We start from the raw sequence: 16,547 nt of genomic DNA on the forward strand, positions 1-16,547 counted from the left end.
TAAGTGACCTTGAACTGTAATGCATATGCAGTGTTTATGCATCAGACAAGAGGCACACAGACTGGCTACATGTGTCTACACAATCACAATGTTTGTTCCACTAAGGGATTTCCCAATTCGTAGCCAGAAGCAAATGATCCACATTGGACATGCAATCACCCAACAAGCACACTGCTTGAATTGCACAACACAGACCCACAAGAGCTTACAGTAAACCATCAAAAACAACATGTCAACACAATAAATTACGACACTATCAACGTACTATCAACAAACAATTCTATTGGTTTTATCATATTGTAATCATTACAAGCAGTATGTACATTTAATAAGAAATCCTTTGTTGGTAAAATTTTGTCTGGGTGAATAACTGTAGTTATGTACAAAATATTGTTGAAAACATTCAAAAAAATATATATATATAATTATTGAAATGCTTAAATGTATTCAAATTAATGATATTAATGGTATTGATGAATTGGGGCACTACCTCGTGGAACCATCCTTTCAACATCATTAGCCATTTTCACTGTAAGTGTAATTGTTTTAAAAGCCGTATAGAGTAAACAAAGTCACAATAATTATGGCATTTTAGTTTAGGATGTAAGGACTTAAAGTTTGTACCTAAGAATTACAAATTAGCATGTAAACATTGAATATTAAAACAGGCAAGTATCCCCCACCAAAGAGTCAGCGTAAATTCTACATCATGTAAAAAGTTAAAGGTGAACAAGAATAGAAATAGTACACAATAATTTACATCTCTGTGAGACAGAGAGTGGACGTATAAATATACAGATATTTATGTAAACAAATGACAAGAAACGATAACTGTTATACATTATATTATTATATACTGCTTGGATTACAGTCATGATTTCCATTAAATCTCCACTGAATTAAGGTAGACCGTACGATTCAGCTTTCTTTGGACTTAAGTTTATTTATGTGGCTGAAAACATAAACTTTAAGGAAATAATGATGGTAAAAACTTGCAAAGCAAGTTTGTGCATGTGCTTGTGTGGTGATGATATAAGCTTGCAAAAGATTCATTCTTTTCAAGCAACTTGACTTACTCAACAGTAACAAATCCTTTTTAGTGACTTGTTCAATTGTATTGTTCATTCGAATGGCTGGCAGCATGTTTTTAGGCAATTTACATCCGTTGGCATAGAGTGTTTTCCATTAGGACCAATGGAGGGAGTGGGTTCAATTGTGCTGCTAGTTATACCATCTATATTACCCCATGGACCCACATGATTTCTACACCCTGGTGAGTATTTCTCGAATGCCATGCTCCACTTTACATAGTGTAGTGTATTGTTTTCTATACATTTGTCATTTTGGTCCGTGCTCCTTGAAAGGTCTGTAAAGGGCCCTTCTGAAAGGTCTGTGAAGGTTTGTGAAGGGCCCAGGTGAAAGGTCTGTGAAGGTTTGTGAAGGGCCCTACTGAAAGGTCCGGGAAGGTCCGTGAAGGGCCCAGATGAAAGGTCTGTGAAGGTTTGTGAAGGGCCCTACTGAAAGGTCTGTGAAGGTTTGTGAAGGGCCCTACTGAAAGGTCTGGGAAGGTCTGTGAAGGGCCCTGCTGAAAGGTATGTGAAGGTCTGTGAAGCACAATGGTAATCTCAACCAAAACTAATACCTACTAGGTTGAGTGGACCTTAACCTGTATTACTGGAAAACATGCTTATCCAACATTCAGATTCTATTCCATCACTATATCCTGGTCCTTTGCAGAAAATCGTAATGACATCAGACCCTCCATTAAGTGCCGTGCATTGCAAATGTTTGGCCCTCAAATATCATTTCAGAATAATTAATTTGATCATTATCATTTATCCAGCCAACTTACTGAACCTGTACCGTGGTGTCGCTTTGAGTATACAAACTCTGTATTTCTTTGCCATTTCTATTAAGTAGTAATTCATTTTATCATCAAGTCATTGCTAGTAGGAAGATACTCTTTCATATATGTTCTAACTGATTAACTGGACAAGAAGTTACAAGTTGACCAGTGATTGTAACTTGTTAGATCTGGAATCAGTTGAAATATCAGATGAAATATAAATAGATGTTTGACAGATCTTTACTGAATAGAAGTTTGCAGGGATTTTCTTTTTCTCATTGACATTTGAAAACATTTCATATTATTAGACATTCACAGGCTAATTTTGAAAACAAACATGTTTTGCTCACCAATGCAGCAGTTTCATAATTTATTGGGTCATCCCTGGGTTTAGCACTTATTTCACAAACTGTTGATGGAAACTTGGGTCATACAGACTTACCCAAATCACAACATCAGCACAACACACGGACAGCTTGAGAGACAATTTGAGTAAGAACCAGGCATGAATTGATTAAAAATGCACCATTTATATACATTTGAATGGTCATAGGAGTAACACATATTACCTGATTATATAAAAAGGGTATATAAAATTATGAATGATATGCTTTGCGATGCTTTTTGTCTTGCCCTTTGCTCTTAACCCCTCCCTAATTCCATTCTACAGTATGAAGCTTCCTTGGCTTTAGAGTCAGTATGACTCACAAAAAAACAGTTAAAAGGCATTCACATTAACCAGGACTTGCTACTTTATGCAAACTAGCCCCACTTGATTCCTGAATTCTAATTATAAAAATGCATCTTATGTTCTGTTGGACCTGTATTCTGGTCTTGATTTTGCCTGGTCCAAACTCTACAGGGACTATATCTATTCCAGAGGAGGATGTCACTCCAGGACAGACCCAGAATGACCTAAAACTAGCCACAGTAAGTTGGTTTCATTATCATATAAAGTGTGTTTGATAACAAAATGGCAGCCACAATACAGTGACTGCATGTTACATTTTATATAGTATACAAAAACATCCATGTAAACATTATTCTGAACTAATTAACGTTGAGGCAAAAAGGCTGCCTAATTTGTATGGTGTATATGCAGTGGGCAAGACATTTTGTGGGTGGGGGACGGAGGTAAACACAAGTACATGTACCTCAGTATGAATGGTCGCTCAAAATCAAATCCACTACATGCTCCAAAAGGAGTGCTAAAGAAATATTGTTAATATGCTAACATGTCCCCAGTGGAACCCTCAGCAACATATCATTTTAATGTTGCGTCTGAAGTAAGCCATTAACTATTTAATTAATTTAGGCAAACAATTAATTATTGCTGAGTGTAAATTATTTTTTAACATCTTGTAACACCCTGCCCTCCCCCTGCTGCATTCGGTGGCACCTGCCTAATTCCATTTCTGTTTTCCCATCAGCTCCATTCCACTAAAGGTACTCACTGTCCGTCAATTCTGTCACACTCAGCTGGACTCAAGCACAATAATCAACCTGGACTATCTGAATCCCTTGGTTCACATGTGTCTTGTGAAGTATTGTATCGTCAGGGTCATTTTTGTCCTTGTGGTCCTGATGTGCAGTTCTTGTTGTTTTGTTTTACTCTCATCCAGTTCTTGTACTCTATGCTTTAACCCAAGCCTGGTTTGTACATTCATCTGTGCATTCATCTGTGCATTCATCTGTGTCCTGTCTCTCTCCCTAGACAGTGACAGGTCTTCTATTTCTGTGAAGCTCCAGTGAAGCTCCTGGAATCACATACATTTGAAAGAAATGGAATTGGGAATATAATTCAAACCCTTTGTTTCTAATTTCCAACAGTTCATCCTTGATATGTTTCTGTGTAGTGTTGCCAAGAACTTGTAAAAAAGTGATTTAGTAAATGCTCAGAATGTAAATGTAGTGTAACTGCATTTATTTATTTTGCTTGATGTATTGTATATATTGAGAGTGTGCTGTATGTATTGTATGTATTGAGAGTGTGCTGGATGTATTGAGAATAGTCCCCATAGTATCTACGGACCGATGGCCACAGCATTGCGACAGCCACAGCATTTTCTACGCATTACCAAATTGAGGCACATCAGAAGCTTTCATCTGTTTTCAGGAGTACCTCCTGCGCTATTACACCCTGAAGAAAGAGCACCCGTTCGGTCGGAGCAAGAGGTACTCACTCTCCTTCACCTCAAAGGTGAAGGACATGCAGAGATTCTTTGGCCTGAACACCACGGGCGCTCTGGATCCGGAGACCCTCGAGGTGATGAGCAGCCCTCGCTGTGGGGTGTCCGATGTGGAGGACTACAGCCACAGAAGCCAAGCCAACCGCTGGACGAGGAACCTCATCACCTACAGGTAACTCAAGGCAACCGGCAAGGCATTAAATCACGGTTATAACATTACCTGACTGGCGCCTGCGTGTGTTGTTTTATATGGCAGCATTAGCAAGTACACAAGTGATTTGCCTCGCAACACGGTGGACCATCTGATCGAGTCAGCGTTCAACGTCTGGGCCAGCGCCTCCCCTCTGACCTTCGTCCGGTCGAACTCGTTGACGGCAGACATCATGGTGGCCTTTCAAAGCTATGGTGGGTGAAACCTTCCGCTGCACTGTCGACACCAACCACATCCACCAACGTACAGACGTGTTACGAATGTCTCCGGTCTCTGAGTTACTCTGTGTTCCCTGGTTCATGGTGAATAAAGACCACGGTGACGCGTTCCCGTTTGATGGGACTGGGGGGACACTGGCACATGCCTTCGGCCCTGGAGAGGGCATCGGAGGAGATATTCACTTCGATGATTCTGAAACTTGGACTGCGGGATCTAAGGGTACAGTTCATTCAGTAGAATGGTGTCACTATTTGGATGCACGTGTCATGCTCACCGGTTTAATGTATTAACATATGATATGCTCGTATTCAATCAATTCCAGGCTTCAACCTACTTCTAGTGGCAGCCCATGAGTTGGGTCATTCTTTGGGCATGAGGCACTCCCAAAACCGAGAATCACTCATGTATCCAACTTACAAATCCAGTCATAGTACACATAGCCTGCTTTCCAAAGAGGACATAGCAGGCATCACCTCACTTTATGGTAAGGTGGAAAGCATTTAACATCGCATTGCACCAGTTTGAATGTGAGATAAAACAGTAAGGGCCCATGGCCACTGGTAAGCATATTAAACCATGAATAATAGCAATATCAGTCGCAGACTTAATCGTTTTTTTTCCCCAATATGCCGTAGGTACCAAAAACAGTTTTTCATATTACTACCCCAGACTTGACTTAAATGTCTTCTACAACCCCTGGTTCCTGGGCTTCCCTCTGATGATGCAGGACAAATGTGACCCTGATTTGTCCTTTGACGCTGTGTCAACCTTGGGGGACGCCACCTACTTTTTCAAAGACAAGTTGGTCCCACCACCCTGTAAAAATGCTAATTGAGGAGTGAAAAGCAAACAAATCTGTGCATTCAAACCTCACCTTCATTTACATGTTTCTGTCTATCCTGAAGGTATCTATGGATCAAAGACAACAAGAAATATTATATAAAAGAGGGCCCTATCAACAACTTTTTGCCAAAGATTGAATCCAAAATTGATGCAGCCTTCTGGGTCCCTCGAGAATCCACTGCTTACCTGATTCATGGTGACGACATTTTCATACTGTGCTGTCCTGAGTTTTCTGTGGAATCGATCCTTTTCAGAGCAGGCCTATGATCTCGGTATGAGCCATCCTCTGTGTGTTCCAGGATCCAAGTACTGGACAGTGAAGAGGTCCATTTTCAAAGGCAAACCTAAACCCATCAGCAACTTTGGTATACCACAATGGGTGCAGGAAGTAGACGCAGCTGTACACATTGCCAAAACAGGACGCACCCTGTTCTTCATTCACAACTTTTATTACAGGTAATCTTACCATTCTTAAACATGAAAGAAGACTGAATATATTTGGAGACACTGGATTTTGAATTGTGTTGTGGATGTTGTCCCCCAGCTTTAGTAAAAGACAAAGAGTAATGGATGCTATATACCCAAAACACATCAGTGACGACTTCCCAGGGCTAAACAGAACAATTGACGCAGCGGTCTACAAAGATGGTGAGTTACTATTTCATAACATCAAAAAAGGCAATGCAACCACTATTTCAACAATTACAGTGTTAGTAAAACTCAGTTTTCCATTTGTTTATCCTAGACTTGATATACTTCTTCGTTGGACCAGAAGTGTACAAGTATAATTATACCCAGAAGCAAGTTGTTGGAACTGAGAAGGCAAATATCTGGATTGGATGCTGAATGATTTCATACTGAGTGACCAACATGTCACTTAATATGAACAGAATAGCGGAAATTAAGTGTTATTCCACATTTAAATAAAAGCTATGCAAATCTGCGCTTAACTGCGGGCATATTCTTAAATTGCATTTAGTCTAACATATTCAGTTGCCTTAGGAATTGTTTTAACAGTAATTAATCAAAATTGTGAGAAAGTGAATGTGTTACATAACTCCAAATTGCTACCAGCTCGTTGAACAGATACTTGGTGGGATTTGTTCATATTGTCTAAATCACATAGTTCATGGTGTTACATTTGACATATTACGAGGGGAAAACCATAATGCCTGTTTTACACACAAAGCCAACCAGCTATAGCACTCAAACATAATTAATTCAACTACACCAAATAAGCCTCTTCATTTTATTTTTAAAGCAAGGCCAGAACAAGGCCATCTATCACTTGATACATACACATTAGGCAACAAATGTGTAAATAGGTGTGCAGTTGTACAGGAAGTAATGTACTTGGTAGCCGAAGTAACCATCCCTCAGTCTACAAGGTGACTACACCGCATTCTTTTCATGATTGTTCACACTCATTAGACCTGAATGGGGGTAAACAAAATGTAGTACAGCTTACCATAGTGCAATCATTCTTAGCACACACCTCATGGTAATTGCTGCAAGTAGAAATACTGTAACTGCAGGATTCAGGGCTTAGAAACCACATGAATCACCGGAGACCTTAAGCACGCTCATATCTATAAAGCCACAGGTTCAATGAAAAGAGCGTGTTAATTTCACAATGGAGTTGTTGTGGCCCGGGATCCAAGTGCTGTGCTTCCTGGTGCTCACGGATCGGTCAAAGACTTCACCCATCTCTGAGGAACAGTGGCCAAGGCCTGAAGACATTGAACTGGCAGAGGTTGGTGTCATAATTCGCTTCTTTCATTCAATTTCTTCACAAAAAGAATCCACTCCAACAGTATTTGGGTAATGTATAATGTTTTTACTAATAGTTCAGACATTTTATTAATTCTTAATGAGGTGCACTTTAGGACTAAAAAGCGAACGCTTGATAAGGTCCCATACAAACCATTGGTAAGCAGTTTGTAAAGAGTTTACATTAATGTATTAAATATTATTTGTTGTATAAATAGTACTTAATGTACTTATTAACACTTCTTTATATATATATATATAATTGATATAAAGCAAAAGCTGTGTTGTCTTCTAGTCAACATAGTAATATTTTGACTACTTTAGGACAAATGAGACATAATTGTAATAAGAATAGTGACCTTGTTTCAGTCAGTTCAGGGACTAATCTGCTGAGTGATAGCGTTACCTTAGGAAATTCTTCCACCTGAGCCACAGCAGTGGCCCCCGCAATAGGAGGGCCACCTTATCCTCAGCTTTGGAAGAGAAAATTAGAGACATGCAGGACTTCTTCAGTCTGAAGCAAACTGGAACACTGGATCTCCAAACGCTCAGTGTGATGAGGAAGGACAGGTGTGGAGTACCTGATGTAGACAACTACAGCTTTTACCCAGACCAGCCCAAGTGGAGGAATCATACTATTACATACAGGTGCATACGACTCTACAATAGTTTCATCTGATTATTGAACACAATGTCTCCTTTTTTCTTCTGGCTTTTTGCATTGATATTTAAAGGTGTTCATCTTAACCTCACTGATTTGTTCCATCTCTGAATTGTATCAATTAACCTTAGTCATCTGCTGATAGATTATCAGCTCACTGAAAATCAATTTGTCCAAGGAGCTTCATGTTTTTTGTATTGTCTGTGTGCCAATGTCCTGCAGGATTGCTAACTACACCCCTGACCTTACAAAGGAGGAGGTGGAAACCTCATTGCATTTGGCATTGAAGATCTGGAGTGACATGGCCCCACTGAAGTTCATCAAGGTCAATCACATCAAGGCAGACATCGTTTTCTCCTTTGCAAGAAAAAGTATTCTGACCTTTAACCTTTATTTGTTACGTTTTTAGAGGTGGGAGAGATTGTGTAGGGCATGTCAGGTTTTAACCTCACTGTTATATATATATATATTATACAGTTGCAAAAAACATTAAGAGACCACTGCACCTTTTTTTTCCTTTCCAAAAAAGTCGAAAGGAAGGTTTTGAGTGAGGAACAGACAGGTTAAAATTAAAAGACCACTGCAAATTAAACGCTTCTGTTCCTCACTCAAAACCTTCCTTTTCAACTTTTTTGGTAAGGAAAGAAAAAGGTGCAGTGGTCTCTTAATTCTTTCTGGAGCTGTATTTGTGACAGTTGGGGGGGCATCTGAACGTACAACACAACATTCTAAACATAGACACCCCTATTGCTCAGTATTAGCCAGCATTTAATTGGCTAAATCAATGTAAAAATAAACTGAACCACCTTAACAGTATAAGTTGTTTTTTAGGCACTCTAAGGTGGTGTAGCGGTCTTTGAAAGCTAAAAGCTGATCACCACAGACTAGGCACAGACTTTCACTAAGCCACTAGCAGACAACTAGCTTTGGAAGCCCTGTGGGTCAACAAGCATTGCTCAGGCATTGTAAGCAACTCTTCTGAATCCAGTGGGAGTTGTTGCAATTAGTCAAGTTAGTAGAAACAACTGGTATGAAGAAACTGGGAAAGATAGCAAAAGGGGGGGAAACATACATTCGAAAAACTGGTAGCAAACGAGCACATTTGCCCATGTGTTCTGTTAACAGTAATGTTAGCCAGCTAGAAACATTTGCCAACTCAAAACCCTGTATAAAATGTATACTAATTTAATAATTATGGTAACTGTACCCTTTTCCCCTCCATTTACATTGTACATTGCAAGCTAATATAACACTCCTTCTAAAATTGATTTAATGATTGATCATCACAAAATATTGTTTAATTTGCTTGCCAGTGTGATGACAGTAACTGAAACTGGGCATAGAATTAATGATTTGAAACTGCAAATGTCCACGATTGGAATCCATGGTAAATTTCTGTTGGGTAGATGCAAGTCGCTTATGTTCAAACCAAGATGTCGTATGTGACATAGTGTGAGTCAGTGAAAGACAATGATGGATCTTGCATTCTCCCACAAATAAAGGACATTTTCCTTTGTAACTATATTCATAGTGGTGGTAACATATGACAAACCTGTTTCCAAAAGAGTTGGGATGCTGCGTAAAATGCAAATAAAACAGAATGCAATGATGCAAAGACAACATAGCAAATGTTGAAACTGAGAAATGTAATTGTTTTCAGAAAAATACAGGCCCATTTGGAATTTCATGCCAGCAACCACGTTTCAAAAAAGTTGGGACATGGGGCATGTTTACCACTGTGTTGCATCACCTCTTTTTTTTAACAATACTGTGTTTGGGAACTGAGGAGACCAATTGCTGTAGTTTTGAAAGTGAAATGTATTCCCATTCATGCTTCATATAAGATTTCAGCTGCTCAACAGTTCGGGGACTCCAATTTCCTATTTTCTGTTTCATAATGTGCCCAAATGTTTTTATGGATGACAGGTCTGGACTGCAGGGAGGCCAGTTTAGCACCCAGACTATTTTGCTATGGAGCCATGCTGATGTGATACCTGCAGAAATTGGTTTGGCACTGTCTTGCTTAAATAAGCAAGGTCATCCCTGAAAAAGACGTTGTCTGGATGGCAGCATATGTTGCTCCAAAATCTGTATATATAGTTCAATATTAATGGTGCCTTCAAAGATGTGCATGTCACCCATGCCGTGTGCACTAATGCACCCCCATACCATCACGGATGCTGGCTTTTGAACTGTGCACTGATAACAAGCCAGATGGTCCCTCTCCTCTTTAGCCCAGAGGATATAGTGTCCATGATTCCCGAAAATAATCTCAAATTTGAATTTGTCAGACCACAGGACAATTTTCCACTTCAGACTGTATTCAATGAGCTCGGGCCGAAAGAAGGTGGCGGCATTTCTGGATCTTGTTCATAAATGGTTTCTTCTTTGCATGGTAGAGTTTTAACTTGACTTTGTGGATGCAGCGACATACTGTGTTCACAGAGAGTAGTTTTCAGAAGTGTTCCTGGGCCCATGCAATGATTTCCACTACGGAATTGTGTCTGTTTATAATGCAATGCCGCCTGAAGGCCTGATTTTGGAAACAGGGTTGTACTTTTGTTCGGCTACACCAACAGTACAAAAGGTGGGCCACAACACATCTGGAAAAGATAGACAGGGAGGGGTATAGACATGTTTTTAATGTGAGCAAGATTGTTTAATGTTAGCACACTACCAACAGACTTAAAGATCACAAGATTATGCAGACAATTTGAATAATACGGGTTCTCCCGCGATGTTAAGACTTTATATAGTCATGTAATATATGCACAGCTGTAGATTTCAGTCAGACTAACAACTCTACCAAGGATTTAGACTCAAAATATAGGCTTCTTGCCAATGTCAGCTCTCTAAAAAAGCCTAATCGGGGCAAAGTAAGATAGGTTAAATGAGATTAGTTAGCTGAGTTAAGATGTTTTCTATGCTAACATTAAATGTCAAATAAACATACTACCCTCACTAGATGATTTTAGGAACTGGTCATAAAGTTATACAGTATGCTTGATTTAACTATGAAGAGCTTAAAGTGTGTGATGGTTTTGTATAGAATAATCAGAAATTTGTAGATCTGATGTGTGCTGTGATTTAACTTGTATTTTTACGTTTTATTCGAAAATCCATCCTGAACTACATCCTGAAATACACATAAGACATGACGAGGAGTGTCTCTATGTAGACACGATGTAGAACATTTCTTGAGACCTAAGATATAGTACTGACATTTGAAAACAAATCAAGATTTTAGTTTGTCTAGCCCTGGGGAAAATTGACCTTAACACAGAAAGAAATATGGATATGGAATTATGTTTCTCAGAAGAGACAGGTGGGCTTGTTGAAATTTGTGGGAAAACTAAAAAAGTGTACCCTGTTTCTGGTGGATGCATTTCATCACACTTGTCACAAACTTTTTCTATGTGTTTTTCATCATATCACTATAAAGACACCATAACTGTGATCTCGACACCAGCAACCTCTAGTCTTTTTGATCTGAATGTACTACTTTCATCTATAATCTCGACTCATCAAATTTTGTTTTTTGTGTTTGAACTGAGAGACAGGCCTCTTTTTCCTCCAGAAAGCAAATCAGACTTTGTGCAACCCATTGTGACGTTTTAGTGAAAACAACTTCCCTAAGCTGTTTCTCCTTGTTTGTCCATCTCTCCAACTTGTAGCTCATGAAGACTTCTTTCCCTTTGATGGCCCTAACGGTGTTCTGGCCCATGCCTTCAAGCCAGGAGAAGGTATGGGGGGAGACGTGCACTTTGATGAGGATGAAATCTGGACGATGGGCCAAAGCAAGCCAGGTAGGGCTCCTGTTCCAAACATCAAGATCTGATAATAGACCAGGAAACATTTTCTCATTGGATGCTGTTTTAGGTTGCAACCTGTTCACCGTTGCTGCACATGAGATAGGTCACTCGCTGGGACTCTCCCATTCCAAAGACCCTTTGTCTCTTATGTATCCCGACTACAAGTATTACAACAGTTCCAAGTACACACTGCCACAAGATGACATGCTGGGCATCCAGGCACTGTATGGTGAGTTGAAACCCGCTATTACATAACTCTCAATGGTACAATGGTACATTGAGAGTACAATGGTACAATGTTACACAATCTCTGTCTAAACGTTACGTTTATTTTCAAGGCAAACCAGTCCAAAAACAATATCCACTGACCATTTCTAATAAGTGTGACCCCAAATCCTCTGTTGATGCTGTGACACTGATCGGGAAGGAGATTGTTATCTTTAAAAGCAGGTACATTCATTTTAGATTATCCATGGAATATTTCTATAGTACAAGTTATTATTGGACCCAGCATGCTGGTTTGTTTCCATCCAGGTATATGTGGTTGAGGCCAACATGGACACCATACTGGAACCCTCTAAGAGAGGGTCCAATCAACACTTATCTCCCATGCATCAACTCTCCTGTGGACGCTGCCTATCACATCCCAGCCATAGGCATGTCATACATCTTCACTGGTAATGCACAGTCTGACCTCACCACAAAGACACATTTGAAATAGAAGACTGTAACAAAGACCCGCTGGAACACTGAATGTTGGATTTTGTAACATAATAAGACCGATAATAAGCACTAAGCTCTGTTGACAAAGTGTAGGTTTTTTCGCAGCAACTTTGGAACATTTTACATCTTGGTGTCATAGATTTCCAGGTTGTTTCTGTGGGTTGCAAAAAGCTAAATCCACATAACACAAACTGAATGAAAACCTTAATGGTTTTGAAAAGAAAGAGCTTGGTGTAATCACATAGTTTGCATTACATTTCACAGAGATACACTTGTTTTTAAATGCTTCAAAAAGAAATGTAAGTAATATGAACACTGTATCCAAAAATAAATGCAGTTAATGTCATCTGTCAAAATCAATACCTATCTTACCTCTACTATATTAAAGTAATGAGCTCTCCAGCCTAGCAAATGTCATCGAGCCATACATTATACAGTAGTATGAGAGCTAATATTTCAAAGCCATTGGGTTTGTAAAGTCACCAATTGTGTAAAATGTATTGCTGTAAATGATAAAGACACATTTGGATAACATTTCTAATTAAATGTAAAAAATGTAAGACTCCATTGATTTTATCATACTTATGTTGGCCATCCTACAAGGGTAAAAACCAAATAACCTTTAAATGGATATTGATATAGTGGCCTAAAAAACTTTGCTAATAAGCAAATTGCTGCAGTTCTTTGCCATCAAGGTACTATTTGCCTTTTTTATTGGACATTCTACAACTACTGACAGAGTTAATCGCATCTGTGGTATGTTCATGCTTTACATAGGGTTCCAAATACGTTAACAGTGCACTGTGTTTCATAGGGTTCCAAATGTGGTAACACTGTGTTTCATAGGGTTCCAAATGCGGTAGCTCTGTGTTTCATAGGGTTCCAAATGCGGTAACACTGTGTTTCATAATGTTCCAAATGTGGTAACACTGTGTTTCATAGGGTTCCAAATGTAGTAACACTGTGTTTCATAGGGTTCCAAATGCGGTAACACTGTGTTTCTTAGGGTTCCAAATGTGGTAACGCTGTGTTTCATAGGGTTCCAAATGTATTAACACTGTGTTTCATAGGGTTCCAAATGTATTAACACTGTGTTTCATAGGGTTCCAAATGTATTAACATTGTGTTTCATAGGGTTCCAAATGTGGTAACACTGTGTTTCATAGGGTTCCAAATATGGTAACACTGTGTTTCACAGGGTTCCAAATGTGGTAACACTGTGTTTCACAGGATTCCAAATGTGGTAACACTGTGTTTCATAGGGTTCCAAATGCGGTAACACTGTGTTTCATAATGTTCCAAATGCAGTAACACTGTGTTTCATAGGGTTCCAAATGTGGTAACACTGTGTTTCATAGGGTTCCAAATGTAGTAACACTGTGTTTCATAGGGTTCCAAATGTGGTAACACTGTTTCATAGGGTTCCAAATGCAGTAACAATGTACTGTATTTCAGGTCGTAAGTGCTGGGTGGTTCAGATGCTTAAGATGACATGCCACTTTGGTTCCATATATGAATATGGATTCCCTGCCAAAGTTAGGAAAATTGACGCTGCTGTTCACATCAGTGAATATGGAAAAACCTTCTTCTTTACTGGACAATTATACTACAGGTAAATACTCACACCCCCACAAAAACAATGGATGTGTTAAATAACAAAAAAATTTATAGTTTACTGAATAACAACAAATATTTATATTTATGAAAAATGCATTGTTTTCAAAGTCCACTGACTTGGTAAAAGCAGTATGTTATGATGAATAGGCATTCTAGCTCCTGAAACCTTAAGGCAAAGCCTGCCATCTAGTGTTGAACCATGAACCATTCTCAACATCCTTCATTCATAATAATTTACATATTTGTAATCCGTTGTATAGATTTGATGAATACAGACGTAGGATGGATCCAGGATTTCCAAGAATCATCCAAGAAGACTGGCAGGGAATTGGGAAGACAGTTGATGCTGCCTTTCAGTTACAAGGTAGCCTAAAACACACTTCTCCAAGTATGTTCTCAAGTTCACTAAACACTAATGAAACAATGTGATGTTTTGTCCACAACAGGTACTTTGCATCTCTTCAGTGAAGCACAGGCATACCACTTTGACTACAGACAGAACCTGGTGCTAAATACAATCCCAGCAAATGCATGGCTGGGTTGCTAACATAATAGCGAAAGAAACTCATCCTCCTTTGTGGAAATGAATACTACCGACAGTTGTTACATTGTGTGTTACCTACCTAACACAACTATGTGTACCTGTTCAAACTATTGAACATATCCTGATGTACAGTGTATATTGAGTTGGGTATGATATATAGTATCTTAGGTACTCAGCACAGCTTAACTGTTTATATGAATGTCACAACATTTTTTATTTGAATCATCAAGTCAGTCATCAAGTCAACCATCCTCTACGCTATATAACAAAAATCCAGTGATCTCTTGTGTTTAAAAAGAACATGCAATACAAATTGATAAATTTTTCCTTACTGAAAAACCACACGAACGTGACATTTTCTAAATGACATGGTTTCATGTGATTTTATGGGAAGTCAGTGTGATCAAATTAGACAAAATTGCATGAAACTCTATGTAAAAATGTACATAAACAAATACATTTTTACATAATTTGTCCAGATTTTAATGGGAAATGTTTATTTCCAATAATGCTGTTTTCTGTAAGAGGTATTATGTACAAACCTGATTCCAAAAAAGTTGGGACACTGTACAAATTGTGAGTAAAAAAGGAATGGAATAATTTACAAATCTCATAAACTTATATTTAATTCACAATAGAATATAGATAACATATCGAATGTTGAAAGTGAGACATTTTGTAATGTCATGCCAAATATTGGCTCAATTTGAATTTCATGAGAGCTACACATTCCAAAAAAGTTGGGACAGGTAGCAATAAGAGGCCGGAAAATGTACAGATAAGGAACAGCTGGAGGACCAATTTGCAACTTATTATGTCAATTGGCAACATGATTGGGTATAAAAAGAGCCTCTCAGAGTGGCAGTGTCTCACAGAAGTCAAGATGGGCAGAGGATCACCAATTCCCCCAATGCTGCGGCGAAAAATAGTGGAACAATATCAGAAAGGAGTTTCTCAGAGAAAAATTGCAAAGAGTTTGAAGTTATCATCATCTACAGTGCATAATATCATCCAAAGATTCAGAGAATCTGGAACAATCTCAGTGCGTAAGGGTCAAGGCCGGAAAACCATACTGGATGCCCGTGATCTTCGGGCCCTCAGACGGCACTGCATCACATACAGGAATGATACTGTAATGGAAATCACAACATGGGCTCAGGAATACTTCCAGAAAACATTGTCGGTGAACACAATCCACCGTGCCATTCGCCGTTGCCAGCTAAAATTATATAGGTCAAAAAAGAAGCCGTATCTAAACAGGATCCAGAAGCGCAGACGTTTTCTCTGGGCCAAGGATCATTTAAAATGGACTATGGCAAAGTGGAAAAGTGTCCTGTGGTCAGACTAATCAAAATTTGAAGTTCATTTTGGAAAACTGGGACGCCATGTCATCTGGACTAAAGAGGACAAGGACAACCCAAGTTGTTATCAGCGCTAAGTTCAGAAGCCTGCATCTCTGATGGTATGGGGTTGCATGAGTGCGTGTGGCATGGGCAGCCTACACATCTGGAAAGGCACCATCAATGCTGACAGTTATATCCAAGTTCTAGAACAACATATGCTCCCATCCAGACGTCGTCTCTTTCAGGGAAGACCTTGCATTTTCCAACATGACAATGCCAGACCACATACTGCATCAATTACAATGTCATGGCTGCATAGAAGAAGGATCTGGGTACTGAAATGGCCAGCCTGCAGTCCAGATCTATCACCCATAGAAAACATTTAGCGCATCATAAAGAGGAAGGTGCAACAAAGAAGACCTAAGACAGTTGAGCAACTAGAAGCCTGTATTAGACAAGATTGGTACAACATTCCTATTCATAAACTTGAGCAACTTGTCTCAAGTTTATGAGGGGATGCCACACAGTGGTAAACATGGCCTTGTCCCAACTTTTTTGAGATGTGTTGATGCCATGAAATTTAAAATTAACTTATTTTTCCCTTAAAGTGATACATTTTCTCAGTTTAAACATTTGATATGTCATCTATGTTGTATTCTGAATAAAATATTGAAATTTGAAACTTCCACATCATTGCATTTTGTTTTTATTCACAATTGTACAGTGTCCCAACTTATTTGGAATCCGGTTTGTATACAGGTGCTGGTCA

At 39.0% G+C, this 16,547-nt stretch overlaps 2 protein-coding genes across 7 annotated transcripts; both read left to right on the forward strand.

The window, feature by feature from the left end:
- The first annotated feature begins 1,130 nt into the window (after nt 1–1,130).
- On the forward strand, nt 1,131–6,248 carry mmp20b (matrix metallopeptidase 20b (enamelysin)). Of its 5 annotated transcripts, none has more exons than XM_020055223.2 (11): nt 1,131–1,273; nt 2,709–2,776; nt 3,277–4,207; nt 4,292–4,440; nt 4,559–4,684; nt 4,788–4,949; nt 5,101–5,266; nt 5,371–5,504; nt 5,608–5,764; nt 5,853–5,956; nt 6,054–6,248. In XM_020055223.2, the coding sequence occupies exons 3-11, from the start codon at nt 4,056–4,058 to the stop codon at nt 6,152–6,154; spliced, it is 1,251 nt and encodes a 416-aa protein (XP_019910782.2). In that variant the 5' UTR covers nt 1,131–1,273; nt 2,709–2,776; nt 3,277–4,055; the 3' UTR covers nt 6,155–6,248. The 5 variants fall into 5 exon arrangements, with proteins under 5 accessions (XP_019910782.2, XP_010891573.3, XP_012989268.2 ...); XM_010893271.4 differs by having other exon boundaries at nt 1,262–1,273; nt 3,963–4,207; XM_013133814.3 differs by lacking the exon at nt 1,131–1,273 and adding an exon at nt 2,270–2,338 and having other exon boundaries at nt 3,963–4,207.
- Nucleotides 6,249–6,284: 36 nt separating this feature from the next.
- mmp20a (matrix metallopeptidase 20a (enamelysin)) lies at nt 6,285–14,989 on the forward strand. Of its 2 annotated transcripts, none has more exons than XM_010893272.3 (10): nt 6,285–7,061; nt 7,479–7,726; nt 7,962–8,110; nt 11,414–11,545; nt 11,619–11,780; nt 11,890–12,001; nt 12,086–12,228; nt 13,730–13,886; nt 14,152–14,255; nt 14,338–14,989. In XM_010893272.3, exons 1-10 carry the CDS (start codon nt 6,942–6,944, stop codon nt 14,436–14,438), a joined length of 1,428 nt encoding a protein of 475 aa, XP_010891574.2. In that variant the 5' UTR covers nt 6,285–6,941; the 3' UTR covers nt 14,439–14,989. The 2 variants fall into 2 exon arrangements, with proteins under 2 accessions (XP_010891574.2, XP_010891575.2); XM_010893273.3 differs by having other exon boundaries at nt 6,994–7,061; nt 7,448–7,726.
- The last annotated feature ends 1,558 nt before the right edge of the window (nt 14,990–16,547 follow it).

The sequence above is a fragment of the Esox lucius genome, chromosome 1 (assembly GCF_011004845.1).
Source record: "Esox lucius isolate fEsoLuc1 chromosome 1, fEsoLuc1.pri, whole genome shotgun sequence".
Lineage (NCBI taxonomy): Eukaryota > Metazoa > Chordata > Actinopteri > Esociformes > Esocidae > Esox > Esox lucius.

Excerpts from the sequence above, each read along its gene's own strand:
- mmp20b (XM_013133811.3), top strand. The coding sequence starts at position 2,645 with ATGCATCTTATGTTCTGTTGGACCTGTATTCTGGTCTTGATTTTGCCT. Across the intron at positions 2,777-3,962 it reads ATGACCTAAAACTAGCCACA|GAGTACCTCCTGCGCTATTA; the intron begins GTAAGTTGGTTT and ends ATCTGTTTTCAG. Across the intron at positions 5,505-5,607 it reads CACTGCTTACCTGATTCATG|GATCCAAGTACTGGACAGTG; the intron begins GTGACGACATTT and ends TGTGTGTTCCAG.
- mmp20a (XM_010893272.3), top strand. The coding sequence starts at position 6,942 with ATGGAGTTGTTGTGGCCCGGGATCCAAGTGCTGTGCTTCCTGGTGCTC. Across the intron at positions 8,111-11,413 it reads TTTCTCCTTTGCAAGAAAAA|CTCATGAAGACTTCTTTCCC; the intron begins GTATTCTGACCT and ends TCCAACTTGTAG. Across the intron at positions 11,546-11,618 it reads GATGGGCCAAAGCAAGCCAG|GTTGCAACCTGTTCACCGTT; the intron begins GTAGGGCTCCTG and ends ATGCTGTTTTAG.